This window comes from Passer montanus, unplaced genomic scaffold (assembly GCF_014805655.1).
Source record: "Passer montanus isolate IOZ18808 unplaced genomic scaffold, ASM1480565v1 scaffold39, whole genome shotgun sequence".
Lineage (NCBI taxonomy): Eukaryota > Metazoa > Chordata > Aves > Passeriformes > Passeridae > Passer > Passer montanus.
In genome coordinates this window covers 6,904,622-6,924,908 of record NW_024368707.1, presented here as the reverse complement: position 1 = coordinate 6,924,908, position 20,287 = coordinate 6,904,622, and the positions used below count along the sequence as shown (strand labels likewise).

At 38.2% G+C, this 20,287-nt stretch overlaps 1 protein-coding gene across 1 annotated transcript in view; it reads left to right on the top strand.

Moving 5' to 3' along the window:
- MAN1A2 (mannosidase alpha class 1A member 2) overlaps positions 1–20,287 on the top strand; it is a 134,302-nt gene that overhangs the window by 15,062 nt on the left and 98,953 nt on the right. The window contains exon 2 of the mRNA XM_039717890.1: positions 15,041–15,296. Within this exon, the coding sequence (XP_039573824.1) occupies positions 15,041–15,296 (256 nt within the window). The remainder of the gene's footprint in view (positions 1–15,040; positions 15,297–20,287) is intronic.

Genomic DNA, 20,287 nt, shown 5'->3' with positions numbered 1-20,287 from the left:
CTCCAGAGACCCCTTTCCCCCTCAACCTTTCTGTCATTCTGTGGTGAGGATTGTGTTCTCATCTGAGATGCAAATACCTTCTTTTCCATATTCAGAGATGTACTGAGTAGTCTGAGCCATGTATTGTTAGGTTTTTTTTTTGGATGGGGAGTTATTAACCTAGTGTTTCTTTTCTGGCCTTTTTAAAAGGCAAAAAACCCAACATCCAGTTATCTGTCTCCTGAATCAAAATTGCATATTTTATTAGCAGTGGGGATTATTGTAATGTGGAAACTTATTAAAAGCACCTGGAAGGCTAAATAATTTGTCATATAGTTGTCTCTTATCCTCTGCTTTACTGACAAGATTAAAGAACTTTGGGAGTAATGAGATAGAGCAACAAAATACCTGGAAATCATGACGTACAGTCTAATCTGCGCTGTTTCCACAGAGCAAAACTCTATCTTTAGTTACTGTTTTGGCTGATTGGCTAAGTGGTGAGGTATAAAGCTTTGGAGTTCTTTCATTCTGACTAGTCCTGGTGGTGCTGAATGGGAGAAGAAATTATATTTCTGTTTTAATTAATGCAGTATTACTGTTAAGTATATCCACACTGCAGCCCGTGTCATTTGTATGAAAACCTTTTGAATCACAGTGTATGTACTATATGTGTGTATGTGTGTGTATGTATTTCCACCCTGAAACAAGGACAACTGTGTTTAACAGCAGAACATTGCCTGCAGCTCCTGTCCTGTCAGAGCTTTTCTCACGACATGTCACATAATACTTGCTGGAAACTATTGATATTCAGAGGCTGAGTTCAAACTATTTTTTTTTTTTGTTATTGCCCTGTAATTCATCCAGTTTCTGCAGAGCAGGGCTACATTTTAAACTGCTGCCACGTAGAAGGAAGGGAGTGATCCTGCCAACCTTGCACTGCAAAGCTCTGTGTGTTTGAGACAAATCCAGTGCTGCTGCTGTGCCACAGCAAGGCTAATTGAGTAGCACTGATGCTGTGTGAGCCAGGAGTGTTGTGCATAGTGGTGTCCTGGTGGCAAGAGGACCAAGTCAGGAGAAATTGTTCTAGGCCTGTGTTTGGACAGAGCTGCACACCCCTAGTAGTGTTGATTCCCCATAACAAAGAGCTTGTCTCCCTTTCTTATGGGAGATCCCAGGGTATTCCTTCTCCCCTCTCTCTGCAAGCTCTGCCATACAACATATCAGTGCAGGGCTTGTGGCACAATGTATGTTGAGTGCTGTTCTGATTTAAAACACATTGATAGACAGGTGTCAATTTACCATACAGACGTATGGTAACAATTTTTGCTACAGGAGGAAGAGAAATCTGAGCAATGTGTGTGAACTTCCAATCAGATATTTAAAGCAGTGTTGCTTCTGGGATGTGCAAGGCAGCTTTGGCTGAGTGATTAAAATAGCATTATGGAAATGTGGTAGCTTGAGTTGACAGAACATCTGTGTGAGGGTAGTCACTTCCTTAGAGCTCTGTAGGACCTGCCAGAGGGTTTCCCATGCAGAGAAGCCTGGTACCATCTGCTTACCTGAAAGTTTGCCATCTCTGAGTCTGCATTATATGCCACTTGCTACTTTTACTTTGTAACAGCCATTCTCAATTTATGTGTTTTTTTGCTATTTTTTAAAATATTTGAGCAATTAAGAACTTTCCGACTAAGATCATACTAATATCATGGCTATTGCTTTAAATTGCTAACTTTCTCCAGCTATTTTTCTTCTGTTGGTGAGAGTTTTGGTGCTTACTCCTGGAGATCAGGCTACCAAGGAGACTCAAGAGTGTAAAAGGAGGGAGGTATCTTTTTTACTGTGATACCCCTTTTGAACACAGACATCAGGAAGAGAATATTCCTTCAGTTAACTCATTTTCCAAGTATAGGGGGTGGGAAAAGGGAAGGAAGTACCTGATTAAGAATGGGAACCTGGAGGGGAGGGGTGAGATTGAGCCAGGGCTTGCAGAGGACCTTGGTGGTTATGAGCAGCAGCAGTTTATTTCTTTGAAAGCTGGAGATGGAAACTGCAAACTTGGAGCAAAACAGATGAGGGTAGGATAACTGAAATACTGCTTTTTGGTTTCCTTCCCTTTTTCCCCCAGTAGAAAAAGATTATTGTTGTCTCAGGTGTAAGAAGAGGCAGGCATTGGCTGAGTGAGATACCAGAGACTAATCAGAGGCTTCGGGGAGAGGAGACATTTGGAGGAATTTGATAGGAAGGCAAAAATAAAATTTAAGATGCTAGGGAGTGACTCTTGCTGATGGAAGAAGCAGTATCAGTGGGGTAGAGTAGAGAAGAGGAAACCATATGGCTGAGTGATGGAAGTGATAGTAGGGAATGGCCATGGATAGTAGTGGTTAATGGCCATGTGAATTTGTGTGCAGAAAACACGCTACTTGTACCTTGGACTTTAGTTTAACACCCCTGAACATGCAGGTCTAAACACTTTGAAGCTCATTTCCTGTTCTGCTGTGTCCCCAGACATTTAATCTTGACTATATTCTAGCCTCAACATCAGTGTTTGGGCAGTCGGCCAGTTAGGAGACCTGATTTGGCCTGAAATGATCCATAATTTTTCAGCTGGCTCAGCTCACCACTGGCTGAATGGCTTGTTGCCCAGTCTCCTGAGTACCAGCATAAGGAGTAAGGGAGCTTGCTTTTACAGGGCCACTAAAACCATGAGAAAAGAATGATGTGCAGAGAGATGGTGACCAATATAAGGAATATAGGGTTATAACATCCTTTATCCATAATCCAATATTTCAGCTGTTACAGTTGATCATTCTAGTAATCCTGCAGTCACACACAATCAGTCTTTAACCTACTAAATCAGCAGCAGGTATGAACATCCAGGCATCCTTACATGCCACTTCTTGTTTCTGCAGAAGTGCTAGTTTTGTAGCCATAGGTGACTGGCTGTGACAATGCCAGGGAAGCTGTGTCCTGGGCTTTATCTGGCTGGTGATCAGCAGAGGGGGGACCCATGCTCATGGTGTGCAGCTTCTTACTTACCCAGGGATATCTTCTTACCACGCAGGTTAGCTACTCAATTTCAGGTATGCAGTGAAGGCAGTGTTGTTATCTCTGCAGCTGGAAGTTGGGTGTGCAGATGGAGATGGTCCCCTCTGAGTTTGTCAGAGAAGAGCTTCCCAAAGCTTAACCTGCCAAGGCTTGTGCACACACTGGTGTGTGGTTGTGTTTGAGGGGTCCCAGGATGAGGGAAGAGATGAGAATCTTGACTCCATGTTTCAGAAGGCTGATTTATTATTTTATTATATATATTATATTAAAAGCAAATGCTATACTAAAACTATAGTAAAAAAAATAGAGAGAAAGGATCCATCAGAAGGCTAGAAAGGAAAGAAATGGAATGATAATAAAATCTTGTGACTGCTAACAGCCTTGACACAGGTGGCTGTCATTGGTTATCGAGTAAAAACAATCCACATGGACCAATGGAAGATGCACCTGTTGGTAAACAATGTCCAGACCACATTCCACAGCCATCAGATAGTTATTTTTTACATTTCTCTTCTGAGGCTTTTCAGCTCCTCAGGAGAAAATCCTAGCAAAGGGATTTTCATAAAATATGGTGACACTGGTCTTCGTGCTCTAGGTGTTGTTTCAGTTCTCCAGTTATAATTTATCTCACCATGTTTTTATCCAATAGTCCTTCATTTCCAACAGATCCTTGCTGTATTGCTGTTGGGACATTTCACTTGTCAGTAGCTAGGTATTAATCAGCTTAAATATAACATGCAATTGTAACCTCTTATTTTTTTGCTGAGAGCTGATGTGTGAAACCCTGTCAAGGTATTTTCCCTTCCTCTGTTGTTTACATAGATGGAGGATGACAGCCTCCTGCTACTAGCTCAAATGGTGGATTCTCTTAATAGCAAAAAGCCCCAGGATTTCTGTTTTGAAACACAAGAATATTTAAATGATTGTCATAATTTTCAGTGATTGCTGCTTCTTCATTTACTTAAAAAACACACCCTTACCCCCAACTGCAATTCTATATGACAAATATCTTTTGTTAGCCTATTTTCTGTTGTCTTAGGTTCTATTCTTAAGGTTGCTTACTTGATGCTTCTAGAAGTCAGTAAGATATAGCTGCTCACAGTTGGTATCTAACTTTTCCTGGTTGTTATTTGAAACTAAATGAAGTTTTCAAACCCTGTTCTTAACAAAATGAAATCAAAAAAGGGGGTTGATAGAGGTGTTGGCTTGTTAACGGTATTGCTTGAAAAGTTTTCTTGGTCTGTGTTATGATTTGCTTGGTCTTTTTTCCAAAACATCAGTACACCAGGAGTTTTCTTCTTTCTACTCTTCTTCCTGGAATCACACATTTAGTGTATTTTTTTTTGGACAAATTCTTTTCAATTATGTTCCCTCTTGTTCCTTCATTTTAGAACAAGTTTATAATGTCTGTGTAGAATGTCACAGAAGCATCTGTCCTACCACATGTGGAGAATGAGGCTGTCTTGTTCTCTTAAGTATTTAAAGCGTTTGTATTAAGCGCTTCTCATTGCAAGGAATTAATGCAGCTTTCACTGTGATAATCTTACACAGTGATTGCAGCAAGCTTTTGATACCTGCTGAATGAAAGTTTTCAAGCTATAATTCTATGACGGTAACAGGCAAAATCCTGTTTCTCTTTTGTTTGAAGATTCTCGTATATTGCTGTTTCTGTATGTCAGGTGAAATGTTCGAAAACTCTTCATAGCTTATGAGGCAGACAAATATCATTCTCTTATTGGGCTGAACAAGGGCATGTACACATTAATAGATGTGCTAAAAAATCCTTTGCTTTAACATGTGTATGTGCAGAAGCAAAAAAAAAATATTTTTTTTTCAGCTGACGAAAGTTCCTACTCAGAATTGCAGTTTCTGGTGGCTATTATTTGGGTCCTTTCCATTACTCCTGAAAATTTTTTGGCATGCCTTCAGAACTTTTTCTTTTCCTCTGGTAGTGTCATGTGTAAAGTGAGAGATTTATAATTCTGGGATCAAGGAAGATCAGAGAAGGAGGGAGGACTGAGTATATACACACATGTATGATTGCAGGTCCTTTGTTGTCACTTTGTTCTTGTGTTTGTCCCCATATCCTCCCAAAAATTCCTGTACAAATCTGAGGTTTTGAACCAAGTTTCCTGTCTTGGCACAACTGTTAGGCAGTGTGCGTGGTACAGAGGGTGAAGGAGTAGCAAGTCAGTACTGTAGTGCTGAACATGTAATTCAAGCTTCTGTAGAGCATACACTAAAGCAGTTGATGGTGGTGTACAAAATAGAACCCGTGATTCATTTTCCTTAGGTAAAAAATATTTAAGAATTATGTTTCTGAAAAGTCAAAAACTTGTCACTCCCAAGAATATTAAAATGTGTAGAATAGTGGTTGCACATGCAACTTGTGTGTCTGCATGTACTTGAAAGGGTGAAAATTAACGTGTAGCAGAAACCAGTGATATTCTTGGGGTTTAGACGTTTGAATCTATTTTTGATCTAAAATTAGGCTAAGTCTTGCTGATTTTAGGATTCTGTTTAATGTTGGGTGGCTAAGTTAGCACCTTTTTCCCTGAAAAACTTCTGTCAAAGCAGCTTTGTTTATTACAGTGAGAACTTGAGTTTACAAATACTCTGTTTTTTATAGAAGAAAGAAAAATAAGTAATGCTTGTGAAGATTGTAGCATGGTGACCTCTGCGGAAGAGCTTTGAGTGATGCGGAAAATGCAGTAATGCTTCAGACTGCAGCAATTTTTGTGATATATGCCAATTCATAGACTGTACCACTCTTATTTTCCTTTATGTCTTGTGTTGATGGGTTTAAATATTTGGGCTTTTTTTCCTGTTGGAAACTTAGTTTTGGGCAATAGCAGTAGACTAGAAATAATATTAAAGAACTTAATGCTGTATGGGGAGTACTCTGGTTCCTTTTAGTTCTGATCGAGCATATGCTTCAGTATCTGATCTGTGCCATCATCAACAGTGGGACTGCTTTGTCCTATATGTAAATGTGCTTATTTTTAAAAATTCCTTCTTTAATAGGAAGCAGAGATGATGCATTGGTCTTGCATGAGAACTCAGTTCGTTACTTCCTCAGTGTCATGGGACCAGCTGTGTATTATTCTGCCTTCATCAAACTGTTCTTTGTGTGGATAAATGATACAGCATGGAAGGTCCATGCTCTCTTAGACTTGACTGTAGCGAGTAGAGTGTAAATACATTGCTATATACATGATTAAATTTGTGTAACAGCAGTATTTTCAGTGACTTACAGTGATTTGTAGTAGAAAACACTGTGGTTTGACACTGTTAATTGTAATGGCCTTCTGAAATTAATCCTGAATTAAAATAATCCTACTGGTTTTTGGTGGATTGAAACCCACATCAAAATAAAGCTTACATTTCCAAATGGAGAATTCTTAACTTTTTATCCTGCCCAATTCTCTTGTTCAGTATTGCTTTCTTTTTCTGTTTCTTACTCCCATAGTCTGTATGTATTTTTCGCTTCCATTTCTTGTAAAGTTCTTTCATCTTTATTACTTTTAAAAAATAAAGTCTGTCTCACTTGGGTGCTAGTTAGAAAGGAAGAGCTGATGCTTTAGTCAGTGTGGTGCTAGGATACAGGAAGCTATTTAAAACAGTTTTACACAGGGCAAGGTACCACCATTCTTCTCATTCAGTTTTCTTGAGGAAACAGGAAGAGAGAGATCCTAAATTTCCTGAACTTTTAGTAGAATTTTCAGAGTCCTTTTATAGGCATAAGATTGAGTCCTGAAATATATATTTTTCCCTCTATATTAGCATTGTAAATGCTTGGACCAGATTTAAGACCTTGATTGCAGACACTTAATATTCTGCACAGAAGTAATTAGTTGCAGATGTTAAGTTCTTTTAATCATGAAAAATATGAAATAATGCCTATTTTTGATAGTGTTAGTGCATTGAAGCATGTGTTTGTATTCTCTTTTGCACTGGAGAAGCAGAAGAGATACATACCAGATTTGTTTGATAAGGGTGTAGTGATTGAAAACTCTACATTGTTGAACTTTGTGCAACTCTTGCTTTTTCTAATGAAGTGGTTTTGTACCCGAATGACCTTAAGACACTAAAAACTAAATGAGTTTGCGTATATCTAGTCGAAAATGTGTAATTTTGTTTGCTCACCACTAGTGAAAGTTGCATTCATTGCTGTTAGTCTTAAAAAGTATTATTTTTCTTCCTGAAATAGTTGATCTGATTGTTCTGAAAATCTGTTTCAGCTGATACTGTAACTGCAAAACAAAGAAGTTTCATGTAAGCTTTAAGTGTTTACACATCCTCTAGTGACCCTTCTTAGAGTTGACAAATGCCTGGCTGCTCATGTCAGTGCAAGTGTAGGAGTGTTTGTAGAAAACAGCTACTTCCCTTCCCTAGTAAAACTTGAGCTGACTGTACCAGCTATTGCTGTGCTTCCTGAGCTTGGCACCCTTGTCCTTTTTAAAATTGTTTTTCAGATTACATGGCTGCTGTAGGCAGAGGTGAGGAACAAATGCCTCTGCTAATGGTCACACCACTTGACAGATTCTCAAAATAAGTTTTACCAATTCTGTTCATGTAAATATTCATAACATAGGAAGAAAGTAATTCCCAAAGGATGATCCCTTACCTGCATATCTTTTTTTTTTTTCCTTCTTCCTTCAAAGGCTGTACATGTTCCACATTTGTTCTTTACTGGAAGGTATGTTTTATTCTTTTTATTATGGTTGTAAAGAAAGCCTATGAATTGTCTTTTATGTTAACATTCTTAATTAATAAATTATTAGCATATGAAGATTCATGATGGTCCTGGCTATATTCCAAAACACTATACAAGATACCACGGAATACTCAGTGCCTTTTCATTTTGTAGAGGATTTCATGCATAAGGGATGTGCTTCAGCTCTGCACTCCCTTCTGCAAGTTCTGTGTGCCCATTCAATCTCTGTTTCTGAAATTCTCTCTAAATATACTTCCCCCAGGATTTTGCTTGTCCTCATTCTAGAGCTGTTTCCAAGGCCCATACGTAAAAAACAAAGGAAAACAATTAGAGAGACAGTAAAGGAGTAACAAGCAGAAGGCCTCTAATGACTAGCATAGAAAATTTGCTGAATTTAACATACTGACCTTGAGGAAATAGACATGGTTTTTTTAGGTGTTTCTAAAAAAATGCATATAATAAATTACAGTTGTAGGGGAAAAAATACAGAAAGGCAGTCTAAGGATGTCAGTAGTTAAGTGGCTTGTCTTCCTGGTGGAATTGCTGGATGAAAGGAGCACAATCAAGTTCTGAGAGCTTCTAATGGTTTGTGTTAAGAAAGACTGAATTTAAAGTACTTGGCAACTAAGCAGATAAATTAGGTGTAGTCAGATTCTAGAAAATGGGAAGAATGCCCAGACACTGGCAATCCAGACAATGGCAAAGTTTCCACTGCTAAACAAAAGATATGGAAGGAAGATTAAAAGTTAAGTTACAGTTTATTTGCCTTGAAGGTGACACCCAGCTATCTACAAAGAAGTGTCAGGGGCTAAGGTTTTAGTTTAAACACAAGATCAGATCTGAAACAGAATCTGTGAGCTTCCATCATGGAGATGAGAAGTCTTGAAGGCAGTGATGAAGGTGGCTGAAAGCCCAGATTCTTGGTCTGAGATTTGGGCTGCAAACAAGATCAATTAGGGGCATAATTTCTTGCAGAGGCGTGGAAGGAAATTTTATATGCAGAAGATCTGTGTAGACTTTGTGGGAGTATTTAGGATTCAAGGAGAGTGCCTGTGTCAGTGAATTCTCTCTTCTCTCTAGCATTGTGCAAGTGAGTCGAATGATTACAGTGAGGAGGAGCTGGAATCCAGAGTGGTGGCCATGCATCCAGAGTGGTGGCCATGCATCCAGAGTGGTGAAGACCAAGGAAGGAAGCTAGTGAAGCCTAAGTTGGTGCAAATAATAGTAAAGGAAGGTAGGAAGTAGAAAGATGAAGGAGGTCAAGAGGAAGTGTCACAGCAAGGGGAAAAAAATCTAAAACTAGATAGAAAGGGATAGGAGTTGAATAAGGATTCTGTCTCATGTTGTGTAAATCTAACCACTTGCTAGAAATAAATTCTGTCATCTTTGTTTAAAAGAAACCACTCAAGGAATCTGGGTTTTGGGGTAATTTTCTGGGCAATAAATCACAGAATCATAGATTATCTTGAGTTGGAAAGGACCCACAAGGATCACTGAGTCCACTCCTGGTACTGAGGGGACAATCCCAAGAGACACTGTGTGCCTGAGAGTGTTGTCCGAATGCTTCCTGAACTCTGTCAGGCTTGGTGCTGTGATCACTTCCTGGGAACTTGTCCCCAGTGCTCAGCCACCCTCTGGGTCCCCAAGAGACACTGTGTGCCTGAGAGTGTTGTCCGAATGCTTCCTGAGCTCTGTCAGGCTTGGTGCTATGACCACTTCTCTGATGAGCTGTTCCAGTGCCCAGCCACCCTCTGGGTGAAGAACCTTTTCTAATATCCAGCCTAAACCTCCCCTGATACAGCTTCAGGCCATTTCCTCAGGTCCTGTCACTGTCACCACAGAGGAGATCAGTGCCTGCCCCTCCTGTTCCCCTCATGAGAAGGTTGCAGCCTGCCATGAGCTCTCCCCTCAGTCTCCCCCTCTCCAGGCTGAACAGACCAAGTGACCTCAGCTGCTCCTCATGCAGCTTCTTCTCCAGACCATTGACCATCAGAGGATGGTTCTCCTTTGGACACTCTCTAATAACTCAGTGTCTTTCTTGTAGCACCCAAAACTGTCCTCAGCACTGGAGGTGAGGCTGCCCCAGTGCAGAGCACAGCGGGACAATCTCCTCCCTTGCCCTCCTGTGCCTGATGCAATGTTGGCCCTTCTGGCTGCCAGGGCACTGCTGACTCAGATTCAACTTAACATTGACCAGGATTCCCAGATTTCTTTCCACAGGTTTTCTGTATATGGAAAAGTTGTTCAACAATAGTTTTTCGAAAGGTATTAGATATGTTCTCTTTTGATGTCATAATGAACTGTTATTAACTCCCTTGGGGAAGAAGGGTTTAATTGAGGAATATTCTGCATTTCAGCATTTCATTCCCAGACCACCACATAGATGCACAAGTAACTGTATAGTGTGTGTATAGAGCACATGTAGATATTGCTGTTTGAAGTAAAACAGTGAGCAGGGTAGGATGCTTGCAGATAACTAAAAGCATAATGTTCTTAAACTAGTTTAGAACACTGACAAAGGACAGTTTGATTTAGTAATTTTTTTAAATGAGAAAAACTTTTTCCTACTAAGTTATCATCTAATTACTCTACTTGTGCTAGAGTTTTAGGCCATGTCTGTCTGCAAGGTTGTTATAAACAAAGGTGAAAATATATTTAGAAACAGTGCTTTGGGTAAACACTGTCAGATAGATGAAATGGGGACAAAACATTTGGTTGAAAACATGAATAAGATTCTTAGTGTGTTTGGAAAATCTTTATAATCAATACTTTGACAGTATTTTTGATACACCTAAGTTACCTCCATGCCTGTAGGATTCATTTTTTTTCCAACAAAAATATTCCTTTCGAACCAGTGATCTCTGACTCAGTCCATTACCTGAAGAAAAAAAAAATCAGTCTAATAAATATAACCTTAACTGGCCTTGAACGAGAAAAGTCTTCCTAAGTAGAAGCCTCCCTATTAATGGTGGATCTTCCCTCTTCAGCTGTCACAGTCACAGTACAACTCTGATACTCCTTCATGAGCCTACTTCTGACGTCTCAGAGCAGCACAGCAAATTGGGAGAAAGTGGCCACTTTTGCAGGATGATAATGATGAAAACCAAACATCAAGCCCCTTTTTCTTTACATGCTTGACAGTAGAGAGAAATGCAGCCATCCATACAGGAAGGGTGATCCAGCAAGAACAAAATCTAGCACAACTGCTCTGTTCTTCCAGTTCTTCCTCTTTCAGACTCCAATCATGTGAGGGGCAGTAGGATGTATCTCCATGCCTCTTGTATGCCATGAATATATATTTACCATATACTGAGAGAAGGTAGTGGGGTTGTGATACGTGGGGATATTATAAAACTGTGTGTGCTGAAAGACTGGAGTAAAGTCTTGCAGTTAGTGTGTGAAATGCTTTTTAGGTGCTGACTCTCAAACTTTTTTTGTTTTAATTAGTGCCTGTTTTTTTGTTTGACTGTCTCTGAAAGTAGCCTCTGGTTGAAGATCAAGCGTGACCAAAGGGTAAAAGTTCAGTGTTTCCACACAGGAGGTTATTTCTGAATGATAGGCTTACACAAATATTTATGTCCTCTAACAGTTGTCTATCCATCTGCTGAAAATCCAAATAATAATAAACTGTGTGTCCTTTCTGTATAGTAAGCCAATGGCCTACTTTTTAGTGGCAAGAACAGTTGCTAGTGGCCTGCTTGCTTTTCTTGACTCTGTTCTAATTTTTATTTCTGTTTTTTAAATCTTGAATCGCACAAAGAAATTTGAACGAATTTGTAGAGCTTTTTTTTTTTTTGTAGTTTGCTTTCTAAAGAGCCTGTTGTGTCAGAGCAGATAGAAAAGACTTTTGTTAAAAGTCATTGTCTTGACAAGTGAGGCTTGGTAGCTGTTCAGAAGACTTGCTACTGTGTGCATAATTAAAGCACATTAAGTTCCAGTTGGTGATTTGGGTGTCAAGCGTTATAATTTGTGGTTTTTCTGAATGATATTTGGGCAGCTTGTGGACACTTTGAGAGCATACAGTGTTCCTGCATAGGCAGCTGCAATAGCTCATAGCAGTGATTGTTTAAAAAACTTGCACCTGTTTCTAGTTTCAGATTCTAATTATCAGATCTATTTATGGTTCTTCTTGGCAAAAACAGCCTAATCACAGGTTATTTTAATAACATTGCTTGTTTTAAAGTAGCTATTGCTGTAGTTTCATGGTACTTGAACATCTCTTGAGACTCTTGAATAAGCTTTAGGGATGACTAGAAGAAAGTAGCTTTCCCTTAGATAAGGTTTTGAAGATTTACTCAAAATACTTTAAATTTTAAGAGCTTACTTATGTTGCTTGGGAGCGGGGGTGGGATACGGAAACAGTTTGACAGGTTTTGGTATACGTGTTTATGCTGGGATTCTCTCCAATCTTATATTTTTAGATTGATCCTTCTGAGGTATCCAAGTATTTTAATATAGTGCTCTCTGCATGTATTAAGTTGTTGCTTACTCTTTCCTCTGCTGGCCAGGGAGCTTGGTGACTTGAGGGGGTGTCAGCTGCTCACACATAATCAGTCTTCTCATTCTCTTAACTTTATTCTGTATTTTCACTTAATTCTTGTTGCTTAAGAGCTCAGAAGAAACATGTGGTATTGTTATTTAGGGGTGTGATTTTTCTTCTGTCAGGGTCTTATACTTGAATATATTTAAAAATGTCTTCAGCTGGCACGGAGAATATGAGGTGTCATGTAGCTCATGCTGTCCATCATTGGTAATTGCACAGAGAATATGTGTCTGCAGAAGAAGCTCTTGTGCTATCTCCTGTAAACCCCCTCAAATACCTGTTGACCTTTCTCTTCATCTTACTGTTTGTTTATCTCAAAATGTCACTTCCTGGAAGAAAAGCTTTGAGCTGATCATACAGTTAGTATTGGGATTTTTCATCTCTATTGAGTCTGTTTATTGTGAGCGACTGAAGGAAAGTAGACTGTGCCATTCAAACTTTCTTAATGACTCTAATTGGATTATAGTACTCTGGAAATGAACAGCTATTGTATGTTTATACAGTGGTTCCTGCAGTGTAGACAGATGTGGGTTCAAAACTTATTTTCCAGTTTATGTCTGTTTCATGCAGTTTAAATCTAGAAACAGATGAAGTTTGTAGAGTGATGGAGCTTATATTATGGTTGTTGCATACAGCACCTGGAACTGAAAAAAAGGTAAAAGCAAAATCTTCTTGGCACTTTTTATTGATGGTGCAAAGTTGTGAAGGTGCACAAACCACATTGGCAGTGACTCATTTCAGTGAATCAGCCTCACTGTAACTACTCAAACTTGATAATTCTTTTTCACATGGGGGATTGTATTTAGGCACTTCCAAGTTAACCATGTACTTTACCAAACATATTTCTATTTATCAATAGAGCAATTAGGGTAATGCAAATATTCACTGACCAGCTTTTTATTAAGGTCTGAGCTACACTGTTACCTTTTCCCTCATAAAAATGCAGTTATTTCCAGGATGGTTGATCCTTTGCAAAAAGAATTTCAATGTCTATCCACAAAATGTTAGTGAATTTAGTCAGAAAGTAAAGACTGTCACTTGCCTACAGATACTGAATTTTGAATATGGGAAATGTACCTGCAAAATACATTATTCCCACACTGAAGTATTTTGACTAGTAACATTTCAGATTTCTCATTCTCTGTCAAGCACCCCTTTGGCTCCTTTACATCATGCTGTCTCTTGGGGAGAACATGACTGTGGGAATGATGTCTTGTTCTGGCAAGCTCATTCTCATTCTCTCTAGTTGCATCTTACGCAGAGCCCTCTGCTAGTGTTGGGAAAGCTTTCCAAAGCTTCAAATCTTCCAAGTGCTAGAAATTTTGCTCTGTTTTTGTTATTGCTATTTGAGCATGATATTGCTGCCACGATAGAGTGTGAGTAGCTTTTGCAGGAATACAAGGAAGTTATTTTCTCATAAAAGTGGGTCAGAGTAAAAGTTATCCTAGATGATGTTACTTGTTTTCTCTTTTTAGAATAGTGTTTTGCTGCTTTGCAAGTTTTTTCTTTGCTTCTCAGTTAAGGGAGAGAGGCACTGATACCATTAGACAGTATTAATAATGTTGGATTTGACAGTCAAACTGAGGAGCTCAGTCCTTTATTTTTTTATTATTTGGAAGAAATATGGATGTGGTGTGAATCATATTGAAAAAAGTGGCTGAAGAACTTCAGTTTGAAAGCGTTTCCATCAGTGCATCTATTAAAATGTTGCTTTGTATTCCTAGTACTGATATATTGAAGGTAATAATGCTGCTATAATTTATTTTAAATGCAAACCTAATAGCACTTTGGAAAAATGTAAGAGCTAATAAAGTACTCTTTGTGTAACTGCATTTTTTTTACCTAATGCTTGTTTTAAATGCCTACAACTTTTTTGGCTTATGTTAGTCATTGAGCAACTCTTGTTTTTTAAAGAAGCTTGAAAAGGTGGTGCTATATTGAGAGTCTGATGTGTGTCTTTCTTATGCCTTGAAATATTTTAGGACTGGAATGGGCCATTTTTGTCTGTTTTTAGAATAACCTCTTTAAGCCAAGCTTTAGAACAGTACTCTGTATTCTATGTGCAAATCTTAAAGCTTAACTGATCATTAAAGATCACACTGTAAAATACTGCTTAAAATCAAGATGATGTTGGTCTTGTTGAAAGTGAATTTCAAAATTATGTTTTATTAAAAGCTCTTATGCTCCTGAATGGCTTTATAATTAATTCTGCTTTTAGGACTGATGGTTTCAAGGACTGTACTGATTGTAGCAATGAGTTGTGAATTGAAGGGAAAACATGCTGTGGTGGGGGTTGTTAGTAAATGAAATGGCTGTGGTTTTTTTTTGTAGTGGTTACTTCAGATCATGTCAAGTTGTGTACAATTTATTTATTGTGGAGAAAGTGAAAAAGAGCCCTTCGGATTTCTTAAAAAAAAAAAAAAAGAATTATTGCTAGATGAGCCTCTGCACACATCCTGTAGGTGAAGTACGACTCTCTAAATTCTTGAGTGGACAAGCAAAGGTGCGAAGACAATCTAAAAAATTCCTGTGATAAATTTTTCTACAATAGTGTGGTGGACGTGTGTAGTGTTCTTTTGGGGCTCCTGGCAAAAATAGTGTAGGATTGTGTACTAACATAAATCAATAAACTTGTCTGAATCATTAGAATGGCTTAGAGAAAACCAGGCTAGGATGTGGCTTCTGTTGAAGCTGCAGTTTGTTTGTAAGCAATATGTTTTTAGTAATGAGATGCTGACTGGCATTTGTGTCTCTAGAGAAGAAGAGGAACGTCTGAGAAATAAGATCCGAGCAGATCATGAAAAGGCTCTGGAAGAAGCTAAGGAGAAATTGAAGAAATCACGGGATGAGATTCAAGCTGAGATTCAGACAGAAAAGAACAAAGTAGTGCAAGAATTGAAGAAGAAAGACAGCAAGCCACTGCCCCCTGTTCCTTTACCAAACCTGATAGGGATAAACAGCGGAGAACCAGCAGACCTGGATATCCGAGAGAAGAGGAACAAAATTAAAGAGGTAAAGATGATGATGATGTGGTCCTACCTGTTCTTGTGTCTGACAGTGGGTATTTTATACTAAATGCCTTTAGTTGCCGTGATTTATGTTAAGAAAGAAAAACAGACCTACAAATCATGTAGTAAACTAAAAGTAGACAAGTAGTAATGAGTATGAGCATTATTGCATGTTTTTTTTCCTGCTGTTGGAGTATCAATATTTCACTGGATAATAACTTAAAAATTATTTCAAGGAATTTCTTCAGCTTAGTGGTATGGATTCAAAGTGAGTTTGTCATTAACACAGGGAAGGGTAATAAGAGCATCTTTAAAGTAGGGCATGACTTTGTGAGTTTTCTTTCAAAGAATGGGATATCTTACTGTGTCACAGGATAATTTTAGAATGTTAAAACATTAGATTGAAAAGATAAGGAAAAAGAGGACCTGCTGCTAATATTTGAAAATTACCAAATTATCACATACTTTTAAAAATACATTTTAAATGGGTTTTAAAAATTTAAATTTTGTAAATTTAAATGGATTGAATATTTTACAGGTAAATGAGACAAACTAAGATCTTTGTTTCGGCTTTTGGTTCTGTGGCAACTTATGCTATAGGAATTACTGTTTGTGGTCTTACCCTCTCCACTACTGGTTGGCTGTGAGATTCATTGCCCCTTTTTGTCCTGGCAATGCTAATTTCCTATTACTATTGCCAGACATTTCTCTTAGCCTGACCTTCTAACTAGTATGGCAGAAACATTTTACAGCCTCATTATTCTTTTTCTTTCCTGCACTCTGATGAGTTTTATGCGAAAAAAATGGGTTTAGCAAAGAAGGAATGGTTCAGGCCACATGCAGAAAAGCACTGACTCTGTTACTAAAGAGTGTCCAGGACAATAGCACTTAGTATTTACATCAGATAAATCTACTTTGAAATTGCAATCTGAGTTTAGTTAGCTTATAAAACCAAAAAGAAATCTGTCATATACCTGTCCTTGTCATAGGAAGGAGTTATAGGTGAATTATGTGCCATTCTGTGGGTAGATCACCCAAGCTGGAATTTTACTTTGAACATTAACGACGGATAGATGGAATCCACTCTTATAAAGTAATGAGCAGCTGGTTGTTATACATGAGTGATGCAGTGTGGAGCTGTATCACTGTTTGTAGTAGTTGTTTCAAATAGAGCCCTGTCACAACCTAGATATCTGAAGTGGCAAATCCTTCCCTGGAAGTTGTGCCTGTTAGTGATTACTGCAGAAGTTCTTTGGCCTAGGAAGTTGTGTCTGGAATATTAGACCTCCCTGACCCTGTTTGGTTAGGGCTGCTTCCTGAAGGACAACATTGAATTGTGGATTTTAAAAGGCTCCACTAATTTGTCTGCAAACATTTTGAGTGAGAATATATAGAGCATTTTGCTTTTCTAAATGTTTTTATAGGGTGAATAGTGAACGGCATGGTTGTCAACACTTCTTAATTTTCACTACAGATTACTGTAGAAAAGTACCTTTGAGATGGATTTAATGGATAGAATAAACTGAGTTTACCAAGTAATGCAAAATTACTGAGCACAGCTAACAGTGAAGAACTAGCTGGAAGAAATAATCAACTAAAGTTCTTATAGACTATGTCTGGAATTGGAGGGGGGGTTGAAAATTAGTATTTGCATTTCTAAGATTGTTCGGTCAGATTGTAGATTGAGAGATTACAAACTCTAGGTTAGTACACAATGGCAATTTTCTTGGTCTCATGAAAAAGTAGTAAAATTGCTATACCTGGAGGTAGAGTGAAGTGTAAGGAATTCAGGGTAGTTTGTGAGTAAGAATCACCAGGTGGTGATCCTTAGCTGCAGTTGCCACACACCTCATGCTGTAAAAGGCTTACTCCTTTTTTTGATGATCAGCCTACGTGTGAGTCACACTGACAAGCTGTTTTTCTATTGCATAACTTGTTGATGACTGCTATTATGGTTTCTGAAGTGTAGCTTTTCATTACCAGACCATAGGTGTTTGTGGAACTATGTTTTAAGTGGTTAGGTCCTTCAGTTAGGATAATAATGCCTTTGTCTTGAGCAGTTTTCCCTCACACACACTGTGCTTGTAACAGCCCAGGATCATGGGAGCATGACTGAAAACTCTTTGTTATATGAATTGCCTTCATTGACTCAGCCATGTTAGTACTGTAGCTACCAGGTGATCTCCAGAATTCTTGATTTTTGTTTCATGCCGTGCAAGAGATTGTCACTTCTACAGCTATAGATGTGTGGAAGGCATAGAACACGGCAGTGGGAGGTCTGCTAGGGAGAATGAATAAACAGTAATGCTGAGGAACCATTGATGGAACAATGTAGTTGAGATTAAAACGTATATTAATAGTATCAAATGAATAATATTTTATCTGAAGCCTGTTTTTGACAGCATCCCAAGTCTCAGAAAAGACATGGCAGCGATTTCAGAGATGTGAAGTGCATTTTGAAATACATTCATCACTGAGATCCTCCCTTGCTGTTTTATGCAACCAGTGTAGACTAATACAAATAGTCTTTGTAGAGAAAGACATAGCAGAAAAAATGAACAAGTTCCAGGAGACATCATCTCTAATGTAGGTCCACAACTGATATCTATAAAAATATGTGTATATAATTTTTGACATGTAAGACATTATGATTGCCTGAAAAATAGCCCAAGTAAGCTACTGACTCTTTGGAGACTGCATATCTGGCTTCAGAATTCTTGGTGTTCTCAAGAAAGCATTTGACCTGCTTTTGTTTACTGCGAATTGTCCTGATAAATATTTGAGGAACTTCACTCTCAAAGAACAGCTTTAGACTGTTCAAATTCACAAAATTGATGATGTTATACAGCCTATTTCACCTCCTATCAAATGGTGAAAAACTGTATAGAATTGGATGGAATGATGGGGGCTGTTTATAACACACTTGAGTCTTTATATTTGTGAGAAAGGCTGGAAAATTTTCAAATGGGGATCCAGTTTCTATTATTTTTGCAGAAAATATATTACCAGTTTTTCTTTCCAAATAGCAACTTGATGAAGGCTGGTTTTTAAACATCTCTTTATAAGAAGTGATTTGGCAGTAGTTTAATGTTTTAAAAAGGCATATTTTGATTTGAGAAAAAAGTGCATATAAAAGTAAAAAAGAATTTCTGTAATGCTGTTAAGAGAGCTTTGCAAAACATTTGAAAACTTCATATAATAGGAATGTTTGCTGAGCACAGAGAGGGAAACTTCTTAAGGTCAAGGAATACAACTGGGAGCAGAATCTTCATTGTACTGGTTTTTTTGTGTGTGTCATTGGTTCTGATAATTATATATAATCTTACATTGTATTCTCAAGTTTAATTTACAAAATTGTATAGTCTGTCTATATTCTTCGAAGAAGCTATTAATTATTTTAATAAGGAGCATTTATGAGTTGGCTGATTATTTTAGATGCACAGTGACAACACTGAGAAGTAAAGGTTTTCCACTTGCTTACCATATGTGCTTTATGTTATGGTAAAGTGCTATATGCACTACATACCACTTCTCTGGCATATTAGCTTGCTGTTCAGGCTTTTAAAAGATGCTGTGATATTTAATTAACTGGTACTTTAAGAACAAACACATTGAAAATTATTCTTGCTTCTACATTTTAGCTTTGTATTCCTATTTTGGCTTTTTGTACTGTGTAGAAGAAAAATATTGAAAAGGGATTTTTTAAAAAAGATTTTAAGTGTAACTTGTATAATTTTACAGCAAGGCTTTAAGATGTGTATTTTCATTGTGGTTAATGCAGAGAAATTGAGAACAAATCCTGTCTTTTGATTCCTATTTTGGCTTTTTGTACTGTGTAGAAGAAAAATATTGAAAAGAGATTTTTAAAAACTTGTATAATTTTACAGTAAGGCTTTAAGATGTGTCTTTTCATTGTGGTTAATGCAGAGAAATTAAGAACAAATCCTGTCTTTTAGAAGTCATTGGCTTTGTTTCCAAGTTAAATTAACTATAAATTACTTGAGCACTTGGAATTTTGGCACTTAATTTCCATTATTGTACTCTTTCTAGAATACTTGTTAAAATAGTGTATTTCATCCAGTGATGGTCCTAATCCTGTGCAAGTGATCCTTCCTCTGTGCTCAGCACTGGTGAGGCCACACCTGAGTCCTTTGCTCAGTTCTGGACTCCCCAGTATGAAAGAGACAGGAGCATTATTGGAGAGGGTCCAGTGAGAGACCACAAAGATGCTTCAGGGACTGGAGAGTCTCTCATCTGAGCAAAGGATGAGGCAGCTGGGCTGGACAAGAGAGGGAATCTTGCAAAATACCTGGAGGGAAGATGCGAGGAAGACAGAGCCAGGCTCTTTTCAGTGATTCCCAGTGGCAGGCACAGAGGTAGTGGGCATACACTGAAACACAGGAAGGAAGCTGCATCTGAACATCATAAAACATTGTTTATTCTGAGGGTGGCCAAGCACTGGAGCTGGTTGCCTACAGAGATAGTGGAGTCTCCCTTCTTGGAAATGACTGGGAATGGAAAGCTTGTTTAAAATTACCCTACATGAGCAGGGAGGTGGGACCAGATACCCTCCAGAGGTCCCTTCCAACGTCAGCTATTCTGAAGTAGGATGATGTTTGTTGACTAATCCTGTCAGCTGGAAGACAGCTTCTCTAGAATGTTATATGAGTGCACGTGGTTAACTTAAGAGCTAAATAATAATGCTGTAGGTTTCGGATAGATTGGGAAATCTGAGTTCTCTGGAGCTTCTGTTCTGCTTCTTGCTCTGTCTTTGTTGGGATATGCAGTCGTGTAATTACACAGTGCTGATTGTAAATACACTTTTTAAAAATTGAGCTCAAAGAAGGTGTGCTGTCCACAGAGGTAGGTAGAGTTATTAAGTGAGTGAAACTGCTGGCTGTACCATTCTTGCTTGGGCAGTTTAAAAGCTCTTATTTTTAATGAGATGGATGGCAAGGTGGTATATTTCTGATAAGCTGTTCTCAACGCAGCAAA